Source organism: Cydia pomonella, chromosome 1 (genome assembly GCF_033807575.1).
Source record: "Cydia pomonella isolate Wapato2018A chromosome 1, ilCydPomo1, whole genome shotgun sequence".
In the NCBI taxonomy this organism is placed as follows: Eukaryota; Metazoa; Arthropoda; class Insecta; order Lepidoptera; family Tortricidae; genus Cydia; species Cydia pomonella.
This window is the reverse complement of record NC_084703.1, coordinates 19420104-19446565: the sequence shown is the minus strand read 5'-3', so window position 1 is coordinate 19446565 and position 26462 is coordinate 19420104. Positions and strand designations below refer to the sequence as shown.

The 26462-nt window shown below is 36.4% G+C and overlaps 1 protein-coding gene across 1 annotated transcript in view; it reads right to left on the bottom strand.

The window, feature by feature from the left end:
• Positions 1-321: 321 nt before the first annotated feature.
• LOC133527134 (ADP-ribosylation factor-like protein 5B) overlaps positions 322-26462 on the bottom strand; it is a 28044-nt gene continuing 1903 nt past the window's right edge. The window contains exons 2-5 of the mRNA XM_061864024.1: positions 26227-26435; positions 23737-23862; positions 6184-6293; positions 322-3470 (exon numbers count right to left, since the gene is read on the bottom strand). Of these exons, the coding sequence (XP_061720008.1) occupies positions 3422-3470; positions 6184-6293; positions 23737-23862; positions 26227-26435 (494 nt within the window). The 3' untranslated portion in view covers positions 322-3421. The remainder of the gene's footprint in view (positions 3471-6183; positions 6294-23736; positions 23863-26226; positions 26436-26462) is intronic.

Below are 26462 nucleotides of genomic sequence, written 5' to 3'. Positions count from 1 at the left end.
GTACAAGTATAAATATGATATCGACGATTTATTCTGTATGCGACAAAATGGGTCGCTGGGCACTAAACTTTGAGATTTATGCGTCGTCATCAAAATCATAGGTTTATTACAGTATGTTCTATCAGTTTTCATCGAAAGTTGATTTTCGGTAAGTTTTGCCATATTTCACTAAACTGCCCGTAACTCCATAACTAGAATCGACAAAGTGGGACGTTTTACTAAAAACCGCCACAAACATTGATCAATACGGAAAATATAAATAACAAAGGAACATAACAATGACATCTCAATAAATATTATACATGGAGAAAATAAGAAATGTTTCATTTAAATAGCATGGTTTATTCAAGCCTTTAAGAACCCTGTGTTTTGTAGTAATCACTCTGTTTTTAGGTATTGTGTGATGTTTTTGTTGTAGGTATTATCTTATCAGAATCTAAGAACAATCAAGACAAAACAAAGAATTATTACCTATTATGTACATTTTTTTTACTAATTTAAATAAAATTGTATAATTACAATAGATTTTTTTATTTAATAAACTTAAGTTGCAAAATATTTCTAATCATAACCTACGCGTAATATTAATAAATAAATTGTACAACTTTGCTTTACAAATGTAGAATTCATCAATATAAACATTATACAGATAGAAAAGTCATTCTCCAAAATATTTATCCATTAACCCCCTTATTCATAAACGTGTACTAAAGTTATGATGCCACTGATCATCGTTTGTTCCCCTTTCCGACGTATTGGGCGTAATTGTATGATGGAAAGGGACAAACGATGATCAGCGGCATTGTAACTTTAGTACTCGTTTATGAATAAGGGGGGGGGGGGGGGGTAATTAATTAGTCCCAAATAACAAGATTCCCAGCCTCACAGGTATATTAGTTTAAAAGTAGTAGGTAGGTTTATTTTAATTATATGTGTTCATTTTAAAGTTAGCATTTTCAATAAATAACTGCCCGAAATATTATTGTTTTCAGGACCTACCTATGATTGTTCCTTTTATTATATACTAAAAGTGCAGAGACAGCGTTAGCACAATTTATACCGAAGGTCATGAACCGTACTGTCAAAGGAGACTTGTATCCCGGCAAGTTTGCGGTCCCAACACGATACCCAACAAACACGTTTTTTGTGCTGGTTTCCAGATCGGAAGTCGTAAGAGCCTTAAAGACGGGATATTTTTTTATTATTTATACCAGATTTCGTTCCCAAATAAGCTAAAAGGGGGCTTTAAAAAATAGTCAGGGGTTCTACGGTAGGGAGGACTGGGGGTAGTTCAATGACTCTGACACACATTTTAATAAGAAGCATAATATTATAGTTTATTTTTGTTTTTTAATTTCAAAATAGGAAAGGATTAAAACCGTCACTGCTCGTTTCATCATATAATTCTCGTGTTTTATGACCTGTTAATAAAATTTAAATCCCGGTTATTCGGAGTCATAGTAGTCTATGAAATAGGTATATTATAGGCATAATTTCGTAGCAGAAATAATTTCGATTAAAAAAATGATATCACAATATATATATATACATTTCGAGATTAAGAATAATTGACTTGATTGACTGTTTTCGGCCATGGCAACTGCGGCCAGCTTCGTTGATATCTCTACGATACGTCTACTTCGACGAAAACTTAAACTCGAACAAATCATAGTTAAAAGTAAGTTTTAAAAGGTGTTTTGACAGACATCCTACGCCGTATCCAGTGATGCTCAAGAAAATAACAGGCAGTTTTTCAATTCAAACTTAACATATTATATTTGCAAGTTATAATGTCACGGAAATTTAAAAGTTTATTTCCAGTTGCTTAACAAAAATTGAGAATTACATGCATGGGTCTGGCTTTCTTTGTTATATCCCCTTTTTAGTTACCATTTCCGTGCGTCACGTAAGAAATTCTGTCATCTGGTTTTACTAGTAATTTTATCTACACAAATATCATAAATCCTCTATGATGCCTTCAAAATCCGTAAATAATGGCCAACATTACGATAAACTGTTTTGTTACAACAAATTTCTTATCTGTGATAATTTAGGTATTGGGACCGTGCGAAGTGCGTGGTGGGAGTAAGTAAAGCGATCCCAGCGCATAAGGTGGTAAAAATTTGAACTAACTGCGGATAGCGTCTTTAACATTTCATACAATGATATGGCTCGAAATGAAACTTTGATTTACGATTACTCCTGAAATATTCATTTAAATTGTATGGTGTAAGGGACCATTGTAATCTGTATGAAATGCTTAATGTAACTAACGTATTTATTTTGATAATTGTTAATAATGTATCCATGTAAATAGCTTTGCAAATGCCACATATTACGTGATCTTTTTCTAGAAGTTAAGAATGGATATAGTAAGTTATCCTTAAAAGATAGACATTTCACATCGCGGACTTTTTTGTAGACCTATGAATGAGAAACAACCCCACCATACATTGTGTTGTTATAGCTCAAACGGATTAGGCAGCGTTTTCGATTAAAGCTCCTAGCCAGCGTGATTTTTTCCGACAACATCGTTATATTTCAAACAATTTACACAAAACCTTAACAAGTTATATACTTAAGCCTTCCTCAGGAATCACTCTATTGATAGATGAAAGCCGTATGAAAATCCGTTCAGTAGTTTTTAGTTTTGGAGTAGTTTTATAAGATGTAGTGAATTGACGTTTTCCCCTAGAATTGCGGACACTAGGTTGCGTGACAGTCGTGCACGCTCCCAATAGCTTCATAACTACATCAAAATCGATTTGGTTATGCGTTCAAATTTGGAACATCTCTGAAAAAAAAGCAATTCGATTTGACCGCCTAATATCAGTCGAGATGCGTTTTTGTTCGAAATGAAATGTCAATTGCATACAATTTTGACATAGCTCGCATGTTAGTTTGTATCGAATGATACGGAAATAGGCCCCCAACTCTAGTTTGTCTCTGAATTAAAAAAAAACTACATGCGTGAAAAAAGTTTTCATTTACCGCCATTTGACGTACAGTTTATCTTTTAATTAGTATAAAATGAATATATTTTGTTGTTTTTAAGGTAAGCATAACAACAATTTCGTGTAAAATAAGCGTTAAAAATATTTCGGTGACGCTACCACATATCCGCGAGTTTCGCCAAGGGAGCAATGATTTGGCAACGATGCTCTAACGGAGGTTGTAATTTGGGTTAGTGAATATTTCATAGAAAGTTTATTATATGTATGTAGATAAAATAGTGTATGTAACTGTACATAATTAGGCATTAAAACATTCGTGTGATCTTTTTAAGAAACTCACTTCGTTCGTTTCTTAAACCCACACTCGTGTATTTTAATGCCTTTTATTATGTAGGAGTCACATAAACTACTATAAAATTTAACAATATAATATAAGTATATAACGCATCATCTTCCCCAGTGGCCTATCATTTCTTTTTTATCCGACTCGCGATCCACTCGAGCCCTAAATGTAACCTGAAACAGAAATAATACACATGAACTTTTTTATTCATATAATATACATTTTACACGTCAAATTTGTAACAAACAACATACGTAGTTAAATAACTAAATAGGTACATATTTATATTATTAAGTCAGAAAGTATAATGTAGGTACATTTTGTTCTCAATCATTCATATTACAATATTATTATTTTTTATACTATAAATTTCTTATTAACTGATTACATGTCCATCGAGTACTATCAAAAAACTCATCAATCGAGTACAAAGCGTCTATTTCAATAAGAAGAAGCTTTTATTTGACGAGCTTGAAGCCTGCTTAATTGCTGGAGGGATTGCATTGTAAACATCAGTACCAATACCAATGTAGTTAGGATATTTTTTGCTTTAACGAGTCGTGTGTGCGGCAAGCTGCTGAGCTTGTCATGTCGCCGTCGGGTAAAGGAACCGTGCGCATCAGCGTTGGTACGGAAGAGATGAATGTGTTTTCTGACGTGCTTAGCCAATTCTAGGATATAAAGACTGGGTACAGTTACGATTTTGTGATTTCTGAACAGGTCTTTTGCAGGATGATCCCAACTCACACCTGCGATAATGCGCACTGCTCTTTTGTGGAGCCTGAATACTCGCTCGCGTTCCGCAGCCGAGCCCCAAAGGTCAATTCCATATATTAAAATAGAGTTAAAATAACCGTAATAGGCCTTTTTAAGTTAGTAGAACTGAGGCACGACGCAGTCTGCTAAGAGCAAAGCAAGCGGAGGACAGTCTTACGGTTCAGACATACGGTGTCGATATGGGATGCCCATTTCAATCCAGCATCAATGGTTAGCCCCAGATACTTTACCTAGGGCCGATTTTTCAATTCCCAGATAAATCGCCGAATAGTTATCCCACCGATAAAAATAACTGACTGTTTATTTGTTGGTTAAAGATTTTCAATTTTTCATTCCTTTTTTATCCAGAGAATAGTTATCTGTGGTTTTAACCAGCTAACTTCGTTTTAAACAAGTGTGAGCAGGATGCAAAGATACAGAATTCAACATGTTAGAGTGAAACAGAAACACAACGCTTCGTTGACATTTGATGTTTGTTGCCAAACAAAACATAACCTATTACATTACATTACTATTATTACCCGCGTAATATACGTACAACAGTATCGTGTTATTTAATCTTATACCTTTAAACGAGCAATTCTTGTATATATATATATATATATATATATATATATATATATATATATATATATATATTTCCGTGATCTCGGAAACGGCTCTAACGATTTCGCTGAAATTTGGTATATGGGGGTTTTTGGGGGTATACAATCGATCTAGATTAGTCTTATGTTTGGGAAAACGCGTGTTTTCGAGTTTTCATGCGTTTTTCTTTCGACGCAGAATATGGTCGCTAATTTCGAGATGCCAGCCACTGTCCGTCTGGTCCACTTTTGTTTTTTTTTATATGTTCAAGTTTATACAAAAAAAAATTTTTTTTATTGTTTTAGACAAGTTTAATTTACTAAAAAAATGTAGTTAAGATTATCACCTATACACCACCATATTACAATAAATAGTTATAACCGACCAAAGCTCGGTCGCCCAGGTACTTATTATTTAAATCAGAGTTGTTTTGTGATCATTTCATTGAAAAATGAGAGATATGAAAAAACGTGAACTTTGAGAAATCGGAAGTGTATTTATTTACCAAATTTTTAATAATAAATAAATAGATATATATATATATATATATTAAATATTTTTTTATATATTTTTATGCTACATATATTAATAAAAGCCGATCAAGAATATCGTTTTCTTTAGATATTTACTTTTAACACATTAGTACTATTATTGTTGTTCATATTTTTCTATTAACATTCTAAATTTTATTCTAGTAGCCAGTTCAAAGTTGTAACATAACCTAAAAACGTTCAACTTAACAGAGCGATAGGTACTAACTGGCTCTTGAACGGACAGATAACTTTATTCCTCCGTTAACGGATTTATTCCTCAGTTAACTGCTATCTGACTGTTGAAAAACTGAAGTTGCCGCTATCTGTAGAATAAAACCTATCTGACTGTTTAACTGGGGATTGAAGAGTCTAGTCGACTTGAGGTACAGGTTGGCCATTGCACATAATATTTAATGAGAAATCACTTGAGCAACGCAAACTAAAGTGAATGATGTGTGTTTTATCCACATTTAGTACCAAGCCATTAGCAGAAAACCAATATGATATTTGGTCCATCACTTCATGTAGTTTAGCTTTAAATAGAATGTACGTCTCAGCCGCGACAATGACGCACCCATCATCAGCAAAAAGAACAACTTCCACCTGGTCTGAGGTAAAGTAAATTAGCAATATGATTCTCTAGTTAAGGTGAGGTAAGCCGGGGAAGTGGATACGGTAGGTAATGCAACATAGATCTCGCCTAGTAGATTCGACTTTAATCTTTAATCTGGGGGGTCCAAAATCACACATATTGAGAAAAGCACATGTAAATAAAAAAACATCATGTTTCTTATGTCGGCTTCACATGTTTTCACGCAAGGACCAAACATCAAATCCGGGCCAGTGTGCGCCCGTTTTCAAGGCCGTTCTGTAGATTCAAGGTACTGGGAAAAACATCCGCGTGGGACTAACCTTACTTCTAGACCCATGAGAAGTAGACATCAAAGGTAATTTGATTCTATAGAGGATATCAGTGTAACAAGAAAGTTACCCCTCTCCGGTGAGTGCGCAGCACGCCTGTATGTGCCACGGATGTTGCTTGATAGACGTCAGGTCCAGTTGCTCGGATATTTCAGCAGCGCTCATTGAGCCTTTCACGTCCTGAAATTAAAATAATACCATATACCATGTTATCCATCCATAGATCCTAGGTGACGGGAAAATGCATGCAACAGGGTGTCCAATAATAACCGTTTGGTTTTGATTCTATCTGACGATGGGATCCATGAGGACTCCTCAATTTTTAACCATTTGACATTCCCTTTGAGTCATTCGATATCGAGCCGTAATTCTTATAGTAGGGATGCGTTCTTGTTTTAAGTATGATGATGTTGCCGCTACAGAATAAAGGGTTAAAGGCACATGTAATGTGATTTGGGTGTTTTCTTAAGTAGCTAATAAATAATGATTGGATCTTTAATCTAACTACATTGTACATATAATATATATAGTTAATAAGTGATTCAATTTTTTTCATTAGGCGGGCGGGCGGGCGCGCTCATGCGAGGAAAACGCGCGCGTCGCCTTGACCGAGGCACGTCTACACTGGCCGGTTTGTGCGTGACAAAATTGCCTCGCGCGTATGATCGCTCTGTGTGGACCCGCCTATTCATGATTGATTCAAATATTTGGCTTGTCTGGGTCGTTACCCACTTTGAACAGTTGTGTAACGCATATATGTATTTGACTTGGTGTCCGGAGATGTTGGACCCGCGATGGGAACGTGTACGTGTTTGACGCGGCAGACAAGCGTCACTGCGTGACCTCTGTGGCAGTTTCCAGCGGCAAACACAAACCGTGCACTGGAGCCTACGTCTTCGGGTTCCGGCAGTGCCCAGGAACAAACCAGGAGGTCCAGGAAACCGCCTAAGAAGTTTTAATTGAACTCTCTTTTCTTGGAACACTTTTATTAACGATTGTCTATGTGTTATTGCTAGTTTGTCTTCTCAATTTAGTAGTGTAATATTCCGTGCGCTGATATCTTGCTACCCACTTTATACCTGTTCAATTTATAACTTTTTTGTTGAATTCTCATGGGTTGTTCTCTTGTTTACATCAGGTTATTATAGGGACCGTGCGCGTTGGAGGGTCTGCCATCTTGTGGCCTGAATCGGAACCATAAACATGCACATGTACACGTCACGTGTTTTCTTGTGTATAGTAGGTTCTGCCATCTTGTGGGCTACATCGGAACAAAAAACATCACATTTACGCCTCGCGCCAAAAATCTGACGGCTCCTGTGCTGCCTCCTACAGTTCATGCACGCTCCCTATAGATGTGACATAACAGATGACAGCCGTCAACATCTTAAAACTTTTAATTTTAATTTTGTTTGATGCGTTTCGTTTCACGCTCCCCTTTATTGTTTTTTTTTTTTAAGTAATTCAAGTGTAACAAGTACCCGTCAAAAATATTTTTGACACACTTTTATTGCCGACTGCACTTTTTTATTTTTGTACGTCTATCAAGTACTTCTTGAGACCTTTCAAATGAGCCTAAACTCAATGTGTTTACGTTTTTCCATCGATGAGTTTCTTTGGCTACCTTCCGACTGCATCATCAGATCAGCTCCATGTTAGCATACTATTGCATTGTCATCGGAAATACGGAAGTATACCAAATTTCAGCTCAAACAGACACCAGGAAGTGGTTCAAATTTATGTTACAAGATTATATATATATCTTATACCTTTAAACGAGCAATTCTTGTATATAATATATTTCTGTGATCTCGGAAACGGCTCTAACGATTTCGCTGAAATTTGGTATATGGGGGTTTGTGGGGGTATACAATCTATCTAGATTAGTCGTATGTTTGGGAAAACGCGTGTTTTCGAGTTTTCATGCGTTTTTCTTTCGACGCAGAATATGGTCGCTAATTTCGTGTTGCCGGCCACTGTCCGTCTGGTCCAGCGGGTTAAGACGCGGACTGCTAAACGAGTGTTACGGGTTCGAATCTCGCCCGGTGACTAACTTTTGTTTTTTTTTATATGTTCAAGTTTATATAATTTTTTAATTTTTATTGTTTTTGAAAAGTTTAATTTAGTAAAAAAATTACCTATGTAATAAGAGATTGACAATAGATGGCGTTACTCTGTGACAAGTGCTGTAAGGTTAAAATCGATTGTAAATAATAATAATTGTCAGTTCATATTTTACTTTTTAAGTTTATGTAGATTATCGTCGTGAAGACGACCAGGAGCAACACCGGTGTGAGCGGCTCAGGGGTGTCGAGAGGTGTACGCCGCTTTCTACCCAGTGGCTGATAACAGCCACTGCGCCAACTCGCGTCTTATGCAAGTTTTCACTTCCACCCCTGGAGCATTTAGCTCTAACTACTCCTCTCTGGCCGGCCAATGAAGGGAAGCCAGAGCTGAGAGTCCTGCGGGTCCCCTTGGAGTCCACTCCGACCGACGAAGATAGGCCGGAGACGGAGACCCTGACCGACTCTCGGGAGTACTCGGGTACCCGGGCACTTATTATTATTATTTGGTTCTTTAATTTTCTCAGTACTCTAGAAGCCAAGTGCATCTCATATTAATCGTCTCTAGAATTTCGGTCGTTCTGGCCTTGGTTTTCAATTTGGGGTAGAGTTAAAGATGGTTGGATGATTGGTACACGTTGGTTATGTGTTTCAGGAAGTTGTAAATCTGTCTGTAGAAATTTCCGAACTATTCGGCGTGTTGAAAATCACGGCTTTCTGCATTAGTATGTATATATGATGATGATGGCAAGTCATAGTCATAGTCACACATAAATTTGTGGCACAGGCATCATGACATTCTGCCACTATGCGTATAAAAAAAACAATAAACAATTTGGAATGTACTTAGTGCAGTTTTATTTACATAATAAATCTACATGAACATAACAAATAATAATATTATTATCAATTCTTTTCTTAATTATACATATACACATTGAAATATTAATATTTGATCTAAATATTGGGTAGCGGTAAAAATGTCTACTCAAACGTGCCTCTAACCGTATAGAAAAAAAAAAATTTGGCGGGAAACTTGATAATTTTTCGCTGTAATTCTGTTTTATCGCATTTAATTTGGTTGTTTGTAATCTTGTTTTGTTATAAATAATTCAATATATGTTTGGACGAAACTACCGTCGAAGAAATGATTATTGATTGCACCCCGCAGAGAGCCGAAGCAGAATTGGCTATACAGACCTTGCTGCCGGCAAAATCAAAGGGGAAATTTAAGGTTACTTATGACAATTCTATAAATTGGAAAACCAAAAAAAATGCCCACAGTTTGCCACAACTGGCAGAAACTAAAAAGTCTTCAACATTGTGGACATTGTACTCCATGCTTAAGGCTACAATGCAGGTGAAGCATAATATAAACATAATACAAATATAAATGTATGAAGTATCTGTTTTCTATTAAAACCGAGTTAAAATATAGCGAAATAGTAATATACGTTAGTTTTAGTTTTTGTCTTGTTTACTTATAATTTCTTTAAAAATAAAACTTAGATTTTTGTACATACCTCGGCGGGAAATATGGGGTTGCCTGCCTCAGACCTATCCGGCCTCGCTTCACTCGGCCGTCTATATGTCTTCGGCCGGCAATCCATTTCGTCCCGGCCTCTGTAGTATTGTACTAATTATAGGCACATAACGTTGTTGAAGTCTATTTTTCTTGAGGCTTGTATAGTTTTATGGATAAAGGGGATACGTCTAACTTTTCAATTAATGAATTCTTGTGACCTTGGCTATCTTTGGTGGATAGCATCCTGGGTGTTAAGAGAAGGTGGGTTGCAGAAACAGAATGATATTCAAGGCGCGTGCCCAATGGCCGACGCTCATTAGGGCCAGTATGTTATTTTACAAACTATCGCTTACGACATATTTATTACAATTTTAGGTTCAGTCGCCATCAGATATATCGGAGCGGCCGAGGTGCTCACAAATATCCGAACACGCCTCCGTTGTCAAGGCGTTAGAGTGCGTATTCAGGTATTTGTGAGCAGCTCGGCCGCTCATATATATCTGATGGCGACTGTACAGTTTAAATTTCGTAGGTAGATATGGAAAGCAACGATTGCTTAGCAGGTAAATTCTAGAATGAAATCATTAAAAATAACATGTTACTATAAAGGACTTCATCGGCGTCATCGCTATACATATAATGCAATGATATACTTGTATCTGTTGATAGCGGCAAGACGTCGGACACACATGTATTCTGTTTACTTTATCTCGTAACACAAGGTCGCTAAATACCTGCCTTATCGCTATCGACTACTACATATTTAAATTTGAATTTATACAGAGTTTTTATTATACCTATCCATTTTATTTATTCTTGTTGCTGCAGAGGCCCTGTGTCCTAACACACAAAGTAAAGTTATTATTTAAAATATATTCAAATAAAATATACAAATACGATGATATAAACACTAATTAATAAAAAAAAGCTTCTACACAAGATTTATCATTTTATTTTATTTTTTATAAGATTTAAAACCATTTTATGCCAATAATTCCTTACATAATTTTGGAAAAGAGCTGATACTCTTCAAACTGCTGGATCGATATTTATCAAACATAGCTAAGATACGCACAAGGAATGTCGCTTTCACGTAAAAAAAAAATCGCATCGAAATCGGTTCATTCGTTTAAGTGCTACGATGCCACAGACAGAAACACGGACAGACATTGGCGTCAAACATATAAAACCCCTCTTATTGCGTCAGGGTAAAAATAGTTCTATCATACGGATTTTATTCGCAGTTACAAGATCTAAAGATGCCCTTCGATTCGACAGTCGTTATCAAACTTGGACCGAAATACATACGTACATTAATGATTAGATCAACTTTGAGGTCGATAAGTTGACTTAACAAGCCTTGAAAGACCATACTGTTTTGAGATAAGGACCATTATTAGTAAAAATACTCTTGTTTTGTAAATGATTAATGGACATTGAACTTAGACCGAAACATGATATTGTATGCTGATAAGATAACACATCAAAAGTGCTGAAATATACGAAGTGTAAGACCTGGTTCCAAGCGAATGGTTTACAGTTAAAAAAAAACGAATATTATGTTATTCCAACCGCGTAAGCCTACAGCAACACTACATGTCACCTTAAGAGACAATAGAATATTACAAACAGTAGACAACATTAAGTTTCTTTGATTTCAGTTAGATGCTGCATTAAAATGGAATCTCTATATATATTTGGTTTGTAGTTGCGAGGGGTATTTATCAATGAGACAACTCTACACCTTAGTATCGAACGATAGCTTAAAACAGATTTATCACGCCTATGTATATTCAATAATATTAATATCGTACGGCATACTACAAGCTATAAGAATACTAGTGGGAGCTAAGTTTCGGGATCCATGTAGACAGCACTTAAAACAATTAAGTATTTTAAGTTTAATCTCTGAATACATAATGGAAATAATCATATATGTAAGAAAAAACATCAAACAGTTTAAAGTACGATCACAATGTAATCCCCGCCACACCAAACGATATCTGGATATTATACCAACTAAGTATACTCTGTAACTTTAAGTATTTAAATAAAAGTAAACAAAATCTACCCTCAAATGGCTCCTTAAGCCAGTGTTTTCACATTACATGATCAAATAATGTAACATACTTTAGTCAGGTCGTTCAGTCACAGATCCAGGCAGTTTTGTATTTGGTTGGTTAACCAATAAATGTTATAACTACCCGAAAATGTACAAATTGTTTATTTACTTTTATTTAAATACCTAAAGATACATAGTATAGATATGGAAGATGAGTAGGCGCTTACCTGACCCTACGGGATGTGAACTCTATAATAGAGTATTAAACATATAGAAAGCGAAAGTTTATTCCGTATACGAGTGAAAACACTACTGTTGTCTCGCACATTATACAGCGTTAATGAGTACATGACCATGATGAGTACCAATGATTATTCCGAATTTGATATTAATTTAAACAATAAATTATGACGTAACCACAATAGTTCATCTGTAGGGCTAAGATGGTCGGTTTTTTGTCATTTGTCACCATGCCTGTCACGTTCTAACAAGTATGTAAGTGCGAAAGTGACGCATAACATGACAAGTGATAAAAACGAGACCATGATACCGCGGCTGGCCATATATAATATTACATCACATAAACACTAGACATATTGAATGACAAAGCTGTATATGTAACTTAAATCTAGATGTGATTTTGCAGGTGAATGTAGGTAGTCTACATCTATATTGTATAAAAATAAATACCTCAACGAGCTCAACGAGGGGGGAGGGGGGCGGGTTTAGGGTCGGCAACGCGCATGTAACTCCTCTGGAGTTGCAAGCGTATATAGGTTACGGGGACTACTTACCATCAGGCGGGCCGTATGCTTGTTTGCCACCGCCGTAGTATAAAAAAACCTACCAACTTAATTAAAGAAATTTCTATTTGGTCCTGTTTCCCCATCCAATCAATAGCAACGAGCAAAGAGACACCTTACAATAGATTATTTTACACAGCGAACGAAAAAACATAGAAGACTAATCTCAAACAAAATATCAGCGTAAAAGTGGCCCCACTATTAAAATACGCAGTACTCATAACGGACCAATTGCAACTCGTCAATGTTGAGGTCATAATTTAAGCAACATAGAATCGGTCGTACTCCCATTTCGACATGCTGAGATTCTGGAAATGTAATTTTCTGACCTACTCAGAATCCGGCATTGAGAGAATCTGAAGTGCTAGGAATTTGTTATATGGATAATCTAACATTATAGGAACTCGGAAAACTTAGAAAATGCCTCATTCCGAATTATACGTATTTAGAATATGAATTAAATAAGAACAGGCTACCCTAGAATCGTACTTAATCAGATTTTGACCTATGGCTTAACTGGCGAAATCTGAATATGACTGGGCCCGCCTAAACGTTGTTTTCTTCGACGAAACTTCGATTGAACATGATTAGTCAATTTAAACCACCCAAACTACGATTGGTGTATTATAAAATAAGGCGCTGTGATTGGCTGTAGCATTGACACTTGAAAATACATGACAATGGAAACCAACTCCACGTAGACGGTTTCATGCGATATAGAACGTTTTAAATGCTATATGTTTGTATGATAATTTGATATTTTATTTTAAAGAGTATTAATATATAGGCTTATTATTTGTTCATGTGTCGCACGTGTTTAAAGGCAATTAAGCCTCCGAACCAATTAATACATTGTATCGTTCATGCAGAAATTCGTATTGAACACGTCGGTGTAGGAACAGTTTGTATCGGAATGGGAAAATATCATTATTGTTTTTACTATTTTCTTTGTGTGGCCTACTCCACAACCACATCAAAGTACACAAACAAAACAGAGTCACAAAACCTTTTCCGTGTGGACCCACTCACGACAGCCGACAACATGGCGGCGCGCGGGCTGGCAACCGTTGCTAGGCAACGACCGCCGCTCGCGCCGGTCGCGTGCGCCGCGTCGCCCGCGTCCGTCATCAGTCTTACCTACGTCACGGGATCCATCGCTCGCGCATCGTCAGCGTCAGTTAAATCCTATCCGCGTACTTGACTTGAATTCACGGACTAATATAAATGGTATGGTGCATGATCCTAACTAGTGTTTCGGTGAACTGTGTGTGCCTGTGCTAACCCCTTGTGTTTAATACTAACTTAAATAATAATAACTTTTAACTGTATTTCGAACATTACATATTGTTTATTAAGTGCGTCCATTATTATTTACGATCCACGTAGGTTTAACACCCACACTTGCATTCTATCCATATTTTTTCACCGTTCAAACCGTCCCTGGACCTAGAAATATTCTAATACCAAAATTAGCCAAATCGGTCCAGCCTTCCGTGAATTTAACGAAAAGTTATAAATAGCAGCGAGATCTTTACTTAGTAAAAATGTACCTACACATAAAAAAGCGCCACCTACAACGACGATTCGTATTTACTATCACGAATTTAAATTATCAAAATAACAACCTGAACAAATTTAAAATGAAAGTTTCTTAATATCAACGATTGTTTAAAATGCATAACATCATCCCCATATGAAACCTGTTTTGATCAAGAGAAATCAAAATAATATGATCCTAGCTAAACTATACGTGAAAAGTAATCCCATATTGTTTCCAGTGTTTGTTGGAACGACTAGCACATCATTTATCCGCACAATAAGGCATATTTCTTTTATTAAAGATATAATTTTAATACTTACTACGACTGTGACAACGGGCCGCCATTTGCGAACTAAATAGCTCTGCGGCACAAAGTTGACGCCCCGCCCGCTTCGGCACAATGTGTATGGGGTCATTTTGCAGAGCTAGTTCGTCATCTATGTTTAGTATCAATCGCTGATTTTACATAACTCGACAATATCATATCAGGTCAAGGTTACAATGTTCTTTCATAAGTAGTTCATTTGTTGATAGTTAATACCGAATAGTTCAGTGTGTATAATAAATGGTGAGCTGAAATTTGAATACATATGTTAGTCGGGTGACAATGCAATATTATGGAGACATAGAGCTGATTTGATGATGGAGACAGGAGGTGGGGATAGGAACTGTGATAAAACAACGCAACCTAATTGTGTTTGGGGTTTTTAGAGTTGTCTCGATGAGTATTAGTTGCCTGTGGTAAAAAGTACAGTCAGCGATAAAAGATTGTACCAAAAATTATATTTTTGGAAAAACATATTTTTTTGGCCTAAATTATAATCTGGTATTCATTTCGCTGACAATGAGGACCCCTTCAAACTTACCAAATTTTATTTATCAAAATGTAACGAAAGAAAAACTAAAACAAAATAAAAATCGTCCCAAATATAGTGAGTGAGATCACGCCAAGCAGTATGTTTAGATTTAAATTGTATTTCCTTGGATTTCACGGGCCTATAAATCCCGGTCTTTTGATAGGCTTGCATGGGGATATAGATCCAACACGTAGAGGCCTCTTGGAGAGCTTTAATGTCATGTAGAACGCCTGCTGGAACCCGTTCACGGGCGCAACAATAGACACCAATGAACCGGTCGCAACAGGCATTGGGACTATTGTAGTAAAGTGAACAGTATAACGGTCTATGGATTGAAGTTTGGGAGGACAATGAGACTGGGTTATTGCAAAGACGTCCGGACACCTGCCATAACAATGTTTTCACTAGTTATCGAGGCAGGCGGTGACTCGCCGCCCACTAGATGGGCCCCTGAAAATGCCGTCGTGAAGACGACCAGGAGCAACACCGGTGTGAGCGGCTCAGGGGTGTCGAGAGGTGTACGCCGCTTTCTACCCAGTGGCTGATAACAGCCACTGTGCCAACTCGCGTCTTATGCAAGTTTTCACTTCCACCCCTGGAGCATTTAGCTCTAACGACTCCTCTCTGGACGGCCAATGAAGGCAAGCCAGAGCTGAGAGTCCTGCGGGTCCCCTTGGGGTCCACTCCGACCGACGAAGACACGCCGGAGACGGAGACCCTGACCGACTCTCGGGAGTACTCGGGTCCGTGGGGTCGTTACTCCCCAACAGCTCGCCACAAGCTGCCCTGCGGTTAAAAAATTAAAATTGTATTTATTATTATTATTATTATTATTTATTAATCAGGCAGGCAGTTGAAACAACTGATAGTTGCCTGTATCTGAGTGATCTTCGCTTAATATGTATTCTTTGCGCTGGTTAAGTATTTGTCTAGTCTGTTCTTAAACTGATTGACATTCAGTGCTGAGACCACATCTTCTGGTAGTTTGTTCCATGCTTTGACCACTCTGTTGCTGAGAAAATGTCTGCGGGGGTTGTTTTTAGACAGTTCAGATATTAACTTATATTGGTGGCCTCGCAGACGGGTGTTACTATTGCGCTTGTACAGGTCTTGAAACTGCTCTATATCGTAGTGTCCTGTCAGAATCTTAAACGTTTCAATCAGGTCTCCGCGCTCTCGGCGATCTTTTAATGTTGTGAGCTTCAGCACTTTAAGTCTTTCTTCATAAGACATGTTTTTTAGTTGTTTCGGTATTTTTGTGAAACTACGTTGCACTTTCTCAAGCATCTCAACATCTTTGACGAAATAAGGACTCCAGACTTGAAAAGCATACTCTAGGATGGGTCTAACATATGTCTTATATATCTTAAGCATGAGTTCTGGCGTTAGGATTCCAAAAGCTTTTCTAGCGAGGTAGATCAAGGATTTAGCTCTTTTGGTAATGGTTGTGAGATGTTCTTCCCATTTGAGGTTTTCAGTAATTTTGACTCCCAAGTCCGTTTGCACTTTAACTGGTGTAAGTTTGGTTCCTTCTAGGGCGTAGCTAAGATGTGGATTGCGGTTACCAACTTGTAGCACTGTACATTTTTCAGTATTCAGACTTATAAGCCATTCCTTTGACCATTTTGCTATCTCGTCTAGATCTTTTTGGAGTTGGTCGAAGTCGTGTAGAGGGTTAGAAAATATCTTCGTGTCGTCGGCAAAGATACTGACGTTACAATGGATATTATGAGGCAGGTCAAATGTGTATATTATATACAGCACAGGTCCGAGGACAGATCCTTGAGGCACACCGCTGTGAATTTCTCGCTGCTTTGACAGCGTATCACCAACTCTTACACGGAAGGTTCTTTCTCGAAGGAACGCCTCAACCCAGTTGAGAAGCTTTCCTCGTATACCCACGAATTCTAATTTTTGTAACAGTCTTGTTGTAGGGACTTTGTCAAATGCTTTCTCGTAGTCTAGGTAAATGATATCTACAGGTTCTCCGTCGTTGTAGCTCTTGGTCCAGGACGAGAGACACGAGAGCAGATTTGAGACTGAAGATCGGCGTGGACAAAAGCCGTGCTGCTGGTCACTTATCACTTTATGCTGGTTGAGGAAGTTCCTTATGTGTTTAACTACGATCTTTTCCATTAATTTACACACTACACTCGTTAGGCTGATTGGTCTATAGTTAGCTGGTTCCAGTTTATTACCTTTTTTGAATATTGGTGTTACAATTGCAGTTTTCCATTGTTTTGGTAAGATTCCAGAATCGTAAGATTGTTGCATCATGTTAGCTAGTGAGTCCGCCACATCACAGTTCTTTAATAATATAACAGGGATGTTGTCTGGTCCTGACGAGGAATCCGCTCTCATCTCTTTAATCGATTGTCTTACTTTATCTGCTGTAAAGTCTATGTCAGTGATGGGATCGTCTATTCTAAGATGTGGTTCTAAGATAGGTAGTTCGCCTTGTGGTTCCTTTTGGAAGACACCTGCGAATTGATTTGCAAACACTTCTGCGATTTCTGTGTTTTGTGTCACAGTTTCCCCTTTATTGTTACGAAGTGCCGTTGGTACGCTAACCTTAGATGTCACTTGTTGTCGTACATAAGAGTAGAATTTCTTTGGACCAGCCTGTACTAAGTTTGTCTCGTAGGTAATGCGAGAAGATCTACATACGTTGGTTAGTTTGTTGTTGATTTTCTTGTAGTCACTGTATGCTGTATCTAATCCGGTTAGTGAATATCTCTTCCATAGGGCTTGCTTTTGCTTTATGAGGTTACGGATATCCTTTGAAAGCCAGTGTTTATTCATGGAACAGGATATCATCGGTCTCAGTTGGGGAACAAATAGGTGAACAGCATCTTCAACATAGCTACGGAATAATTGAAATTGAGTTTCAACACAATGCTCATTTTTCAGGTCTCGTAAGGTGGTACGTAATTTTTCATTGATTTTCTCATAGTCAGCCTTTTTAAAATTGTGTCTGGGTGTCTTAGTTTTGTTGTGGTTTTCTGCTTGAATTTGTATTTGTATGGTTGCCAGTAAGCAAGTGTGGTCACTTTTGCCAATGGGAGCTTGGTGGTCTATGTCGGCTATCAAGGCATCGTCATTTGTAAGAATTAGGTCTAGAAAGGATGGTTGGTTGGATGGTTGGTTGGCAAGAATTTGGCAGACAACTCTGCTCCTATTGAGCAGCCCAGTATGAGCTTGGAATTGGTTCCAGTCATAACCAATGATTTAAACTAGCTGTTAAGACAAAAGATTCTGTCTCTGGCAATTTAGTTTTAAATAAATGTAATGAAAAGTACTGTAAACATGGAAAGTATATCCACCTGGTGCATCAAAACATTCAATGTATTAGAGGAAAAGATTTACAGATTGAACTTTTTATGAACGATTATTATGTTGATATTTTATGTATTACTGAACATTGGTTAACAAATAATGAATTAATGCCTCAATTTAATAATCATCAGGTGGGAAGTTCGTTCACCAGAATTAGTTCCATACATGGTGGGTCGTTAATTATATTAAATAGTCAGTTAAAATTTAAGGAACGTAAGGATATTGTATCCATGTCTGTTGAACGGACTATAGAACTAAGTGCAGTAGAATTGGAGCAATTTATTGTTGTCTGTGTGTATAGGCCGCCATTAAGTAATTTTGAAATATTTGAAAGTGTAATGGATTCTGTGCTACTTAAAATATCATCTTCTAGTAAGAAATTATTTATATGCGGCGACTTTAATGTAAATATTTTGGAAAATTCAACAATGTCTTGTAGATTGTTGAATCTATTAAAATCTAGTAATCTCAACCACATGTTTATGGAGCCTACTAGAGTGACTGCTACTAGTGCAACCTGTATAGATAATATTTTCACTGATATTGTTCCTATTACTAAAAAAGTTATCAGTAATTTAGAATCAGACCACTTAGGTCAATTAATGGTATTTGAGACATTAAGGAAAAATACTTTGAGAAAACAAATAACTTTTGTACCAGTAACCTCGGACCGCGTAGAAAGAATGAAGCAAAGTCTAGTTCAGGCGCTACCCTTTTTGTCTTCCGATATGGGTCCAAATAGTATGTATAATTCATTCTTTCACACTTTTATGGATCATTATAATGCGATATTTACTTCAAAATCGGTCGTAGTTAGTGGTGCATCAGTTTTTAGTGAGTGGGCTACTGCGGACTTACATCAAAGAAGACGTGCACTGTATGCCTTGTATGAGGAACGGCGGTTTAACACGAGTGATGAATTTAAAGAACATGTCAAGCAATATTCGAAAAAGTTTAAAATAGATTGTCATATAGCTAAGCGAAATTATCTAAGTCAAAGAATAAAAAATAGTCCCAACATTATTAAAGCAACCTGGAAAGTAATCAATGTGGAGACTGGTCGCTCGAAACACAGAGTGAATGATTTTAAACTAAATATTGATAACAAAATTATAGATTCTAATTTAGAAGTAGCTACAGAATTTGAAAATTTTTTCACTGACGTACCAGTTTTCACAACTAAGGATTTAAATTCATCACCCTCATCCGCTGTTACTCTATTAAAAGATAACGCTCCAGAGTGTTGTGGAGATTTTCATTTTGAACGTGTTTGTACCTCCGATGTAGTAAAGGCGTTTAATTCGGTTAATGTCAAAAAAACGAATGACCTCTGGGGAGTCTCTGTCCATGCTGTCAAATCCTTAGTAGAAATTATAGCGCCTGACTTAGTAATTATATTTAACAACAGTGTTGATTGCGGCGAGTTTCCTGATTTAATGAAACATAGTAAAATAACTCCTTTATTTAAATCGGGTAGCAACTCTGACCCCACTAACTTTAGACCGATATCTGTGCTACCAACGTTCAGTAAGATTTTTGAAAAATTAATTCTTTCTCAATTAGTACGACATTTTAACGTCAATAATTTAATGCATAATAAGCAGTTTGGTTTTACACGGGGTCGCTCGACAACCGATGCTGGTGTTGAGCTAATTAAACATATCTTCGATGCCTGGGAGGAGTCGCGAGATGCTATAGGTATCTTCTGTGATTTGTCTAAGGCCTTCGACTGCGTTTGTCATGAAACATTAATCAGGAAACTACACTATTATGGAGTTAGAGGAGCGGCACTGGATTTACTTAAGTCCTACTTAAATGGTAGAATACAAAGGGTCGATGTGAATGGACAGCGATCACCGGGGTCATTGGTCTCTATGGGTGTACCACAGGGGTCAATATTGGGACCTTTCCTGTTCCTTATCTACATAAATGACTTGCCATTCCTTGTAAAGACCCACCATGATATAGTATTGTTTGCAGACGACACTTCACTTATTTTAAAAGTCAAACGACAGCAACAAGCTTACAATGATGTAAACGATGCTATTTCAAAAGTAGTAAATTGGTTCAATGTTAATAATTTATTGTTAAATGAGAATAAGACTAAATGTATTAAGTTTGTCACTAGTAATGTAAGGCATGTAAAAACAAGTGTCATTGTGAAGGATGAGGAATTGGAATTAGTTGATAGTACAGTTTTTCTTGGTATAACTTTAGATTCTAAACTCCAGTGGGGTCCCCATATTGCTACTCTTTCGAATAGACTGAGTTCTGCAGCTTTTGCAGTAAGCAAAATCCGTCAGTTAACTGATGTCAAAACAGCTCGATTAGTATATTTTAGTTACTTCCATAGCATTATGTCATATGGTATTTTACTGTGGGGTGGTGCTTCAGATATAAATACCATTTTTGTTCTGCAGAAGAGGGCTATTCGAGCAATATATAAAATGAACCATAGAGACTCACTGAGAGATAAATTTAAGGAAATTGACATCATGACAGTGCACTGTCAATACATTTATGAGAATATTCTGTATGTGCATAAAAATATTGCCGATTTTAAGAAAAATTGTGACATTCATAATATTAATACTAGAAATAAACATAAGTTCGCCGTGCCCTTCACTCGGCTCCATAAAATTAAAAAATCATTCATGGGTAATTGTGTGAGATTTTATAATAAACTTCCAAACCATATTACTGAGTTACCAATTAATAAATTTAAGAATCATGTAAAGCGTAGACTTATTTCTAAAGCTTATTATACCACACAAGACTACATGAATGATAAAACAACGTGGGATTAATTGTGATTCGAAATGATTAATTATTTATTATATTTGAATAATGATGATGAAATGGATATTCCAATGCATGTATTTCCTTTGTTGTCTTTATTATATTTGTTTGACATTTAGAATTTATTCTAGAAACAATCTAGACTAGTATTTTTTATACATTTTTTTTTGCATGACTATATTTTGTGAAAGTTTTAGTATTAAATTTGAGCTATGAATTATATTCATTAGTATTATATATGGAATAATATTTACAACATCAATAAATTGCTCTGATAATTAGATTAAGATAATTATATGTAATACTGTCTTACTATTCATAAGTGCTTGTTGCTAGGCCTACATGAATAAAGTATATTTTGAATTGAATTGAATTGAATTGGTTGCCTTGTCGATACCTGGTGTGTTTGTTAACGAGTTGTTCAAGGTTACTGTTTCTATACCATTGTACAAAATTATTCTCCCTCGGTGTTAGATAATCAGTATCCTCCAGTGGCCATTTGACACCTCCAAAATTGAAGTATTTGTTTTGCAAAAATTTGTGGTGACGCATTTTTCAGCCATATGTATATGAAGATTCAAGTTCATAATTTATTGTAATGCTAATTTTAAATTATGTATATCAATATGCAACGTGCCCCTACGCATAGCCGCGTTCCTATTCGCTATGTGCACGACTGTCACGCAACCCAGCGTCCGCAAGTCTAGGGGAAAACGTCAATGCACTACATCTTATATTACTACTCCAAAACTAAAAACTACAGAACAGATTTTGATACGACTTTCATCTATCAATAGAGTGATTCTTGAGGAAGGTTTAGGTATATAACTTGTCAAGGTTTTGTGTAAATTGATTGAAATATAACGATGTTGTCGGAAAAAATCACGGTGGTTAGGAGCTTTAAATGAAAATGCTGCCTTGTCCGTTTGAGCTATATTTAACAACACAATTTATGGCGGGGTTGTCACTCTTTCATGGGTCTACAAAAAAGTCCGTGATGTTGAATGTCTATATTTTAAGGATAACTTACTATACCCATTCTTAACTTCTAGAAAAAGATCACATAGTATGTGGCATTTCCAAAGCTATTTACACGGATACAGTATTAATAATTATCAAATAAAATACGTTAGTTATATTAAGCATTTCATACAGATTACAATGGTCCATTACACCATACAATTTAAATGAATATTTCAGGAGTTATCGTAAATTAAAGTTTCATTTCGAGCCATATAACTTGTACGAAATGTTAAAGACGCTATCTGCAGTTAGTTCTAATTTTTACCACCTTATGCGCTGGGATCGCTTTAATTACCCCCATCAGGCACTTCGCACGGTCCCAATAGCAGACGCTATCACAGGCATGTATGTACTTGTACAATCACAATTGTAAGCAAATGTTAACCAATCTTGAAAATAAACATTGTATAGCGTCGTTGTTATGGCGAGCATCAATAGTAATAGCGGATGAAACAACGCACCAAACCAAAAGTATTCCCACCCTGCAATACTTTACCAAATAAAATAGAGATAAATGTTTACATTTTGCATTCAGAAGTATCTGTTACAACCTAATTGTTCTACACCTAAAAACATATCTTCTTTTATTAAACTGTTTGGCAATGGTATATAATTTTGAGGCATAGTCTGGTCCGCTACTCATAATGTTGACTGTACCGTATGTTTTCAAAAATTAAACGTCAAGGAGATTAACGTATGAAAATATTTGTGAGAATATCTCCAACAAGGTGGCTCTATTTCAAAGCATTAGACAGCTTTGTTAAAAGGTTGTTATTTAAGTATAACTGAAGTGTATATTTGCAAATAAAATAAATAATTAGTTCTTCGCCCACAGCGAAAATATTTGTTTTACGAAGGGAGCTTCGCCATACTAGCCAATCTAGCCATACTAGCTTACCTAGGTTGGGTCGTTATATGGTTACTTTACTTGGTTAGACCATAAGTTATGTCACAAAGGTTTTGACTGATAAAATGTAATACAAACCTTTTAATTAAAACGTAATATAATTAGTTTAAAATTTAGATCGCGTCTTTATTTACTACTTTTTTACTTTGGGATTGTCGTTAGACGCAAATACGCGACTGCATTGTGCAAAATTATACTTTACAAAATGTAGTAAAAATCAGTGTCACATTAATAATATAGGTACAATTGTTTATTTGTATGAACCTACTTTATTAGAACGTTATTTTATCACCAGAATTTAGTTCTCCGACAAGTCTGTACTTTTCAGTGACACGCAAATTTTTGACTGTCATCCAACAAGTAGGTTTGGTAAAACACGCACAGTTGTAATTTTGGCAAAACCAATACCCATGAATTATATATTTTAAGAAAGATAAAAGATCTAACTTTTATTTGGTATCATTCAACCATGTAAAGAAGAAAAATAAATATATTGAGAAACTTATGACCTAACTAAGTATACTATGTTTGTGAGAACAAAACAGAAAGTGCACCGAGGCTCGGTCCCTGATACGAATACATCCCAGTATACAAAATATTTCGCAACCCACTGTAGACATGATTGGGGGACGCCGCAATTAGTGTCTAGCAGTGGAATGCGTAATGAATATGTAATTTATTCTAAGCTCAGTAGGGTGTGCACGGTACCTGTTTGTTGGCGTAGACGAGTAGACACGCGCGGCCGAGCTCCTCGTGCGCCAGCATCCGGTGCAGCTCCTCGCGGCTGATGCCCAGCCGCTGCCGGTCCGTCGAGTCGATCACCATTATCACGAACTGTGCGCACAACATATATATATGGTAACGGCATCAGTCATAAGGCATTTAAAAATTAATTTGGAGTATTTTTGAAATTTCACTGGTGATTGTAAAATTTTTACCGCTTTATGTGTTAAAAGCAAGCATCATAATCATCATTTATATTCGATGTGTTTAATGAAAGAAACTGCATGTGGTTTCAACTTGTTTATAGTAAAATGTTACCAATGTAAAAACTGAAACAAAAAAAAAACATATTGTACAAGACTTGTTTACGTCTTATATTGTAGATGCCACATCCATCGTAGGGTTTTACTATAGTTTGGCAAGAGTTACTAGACACTGGAGCATAGATAGAGAGAATAATGTATTTTCCTACACTAGTATTATACCCGTAAAACAGGAGGAGTATTTGTTTATTTTATTTTATTGCTACTGACAGAATTGGTTTGCCAGACTGTATGTAAACATAATGTTAGATGTCACATCACAATAAGTAGGAAACCGATACATAGTTGTACACAAACCTTTTATCTAAAAAAAATACAGCTTGTAAAATACATAGTTTAATGAAATAGCAAAACCATAACGTCAGGATAAAAGTCGACTTAAAGTTCTTAAAAAACCCAATGGGGGCAAAGCTTTACAAGCAATTTAATTGTGATATTTTTTATTATGTCTCATATAAAATTCCATTCATATTAGTAGTCACATTTCAAAACTTCCATAGGTTTTGAGAAAATCAGAAACATACATACATTGCATTTCGTGCCAAATTAGCAACTTAATAATTTTTGACCTAATTTTAATCTAATGACCATCATATATTGAAATCTGTGATAACAGTATAGGCTGTACAGGGCGCCAAAAATTGGACATTCATACATACTCAAATAACAGTCAGGAAAAAACTACCCTACTCTCCTTCTTCTTCCTCGCGTTGTCCCGGCATTTTGCCACAGCGTATGGGGGCCTGGGGTCCACTTCACAACTAATCCCAAGATTTGGCGTAGGCACTAGTTTTTACGAAAGCGACTGCCGTATGACCTTCCAACCCTAGAGAGTAAACTAGGCCTTGTTAAGATTAGTCCGGTTTCCTCACTATGTTTTCCTTCACCGAAATACGACTGCTAAATATCAAATGATATTTTGTACATAAGTTCCGAAAAACTCATTGGTACAAGCCGGGCTTTGAACCTGTGACCTCCGGATTGCAAGTAGCATGCTCTTACTGGTAGGCCACCAGCACTTTTTACTACCCTACAATTTAAAAAAACTACCCTACAATGGCTACAATTAATAAAAATAAGTATCAGATTTCATACTTAGTAATTAGAAAGCAAGAATAATTATCTTACTTATTAGGCCTTTACCAATTTATCAATACAAGTGCAGGAGCAAGTACAGACAGCTGCAGAGATGGTTAACCCTTATTCAAATAAACAATGCAACTGGCTATCCCTCTTTTTAAATTTTATTCAGGCATGTCAGGACATAACAATATTAACAATGAAAGCAGAAGGTGTGTTTATATAACTATTTGACCATGATTTATAATAATCTTATAATAGCTGGTGCAAGTAAATTAATGAACAACCTAAGGCTTCATGGTGGTCTACTTTTGAAATCGCAAAGCATGCATTGCAGTTCAAATACTGTACATTTAAGGTATCATTAGCAAAGCTACAAGATCTATGCTAACAAAGAAAGGAATCTAAAGACTGGATTATAAATATTACACATATCACTTTGTATAGTGAAATTCCACAGCAGAAGTGTCTATTCGATTTCTTAAATGATGTAGAGATAAGCAAAATGGCATAAAAGCATAGCTTTAAAAATATTGATTACAAGTCTTCCACTCCATTATCAACAAGGAACTTTGCACACATTGTGTTTATAATCCCATAGTGCATGTTTGCTTGTAACTTCATTTCATTTTTTTTATTTTCCTAAGTTACAACATGATTTATATATTTAATTTATACTTCATTGTATTTAATAATTAGTAGCAAAATACTTTTATGTGAAACTGTCTATGAGTACTTATCCACATAACATGATTTTGATGGTTTGAAATGCAGCAACTAGCTTCAATAATATAGTAAATATTACATTGTCTTCAAAGTCGAATCAAGATTACAGAGGAGTTGCATTGCATAATTTGCATAGCACAGCTACTACTAATAGTTAAGTAATATCATGTTATCAAGTTCTGCTTGCACAGAAGCAAAAACAATACTGCAATGCAAATATAATGGTAGTTATAGGCTGTCAATATAATCAAAGACACATTACTTGTGCAACAGACACTTAATATTAAATAAAATGTTCAGATTAATTTCCACGGTCTGCATTCATAATTAAAATTAGTGTACTTACCTCGCTATTAGTATAGTATGTGTTCCAAGCGGACCGCAAGCTCTGCTGCCCACCCAGGTCCCACATGACAAACCGCAGGTTTTTCCAAACAACCTCTTCCACATTAGAGCCGATCGTGGGCCGCGTGTGAACCGCCTCGCCCAGCAGCAGCTGGTACAGGATGGTGGTCTTGCCCGCATTGTCCAACCCCACTAACACCAACTTGTGCTCTGTAATGTTTGTAAACAACTAGGTTT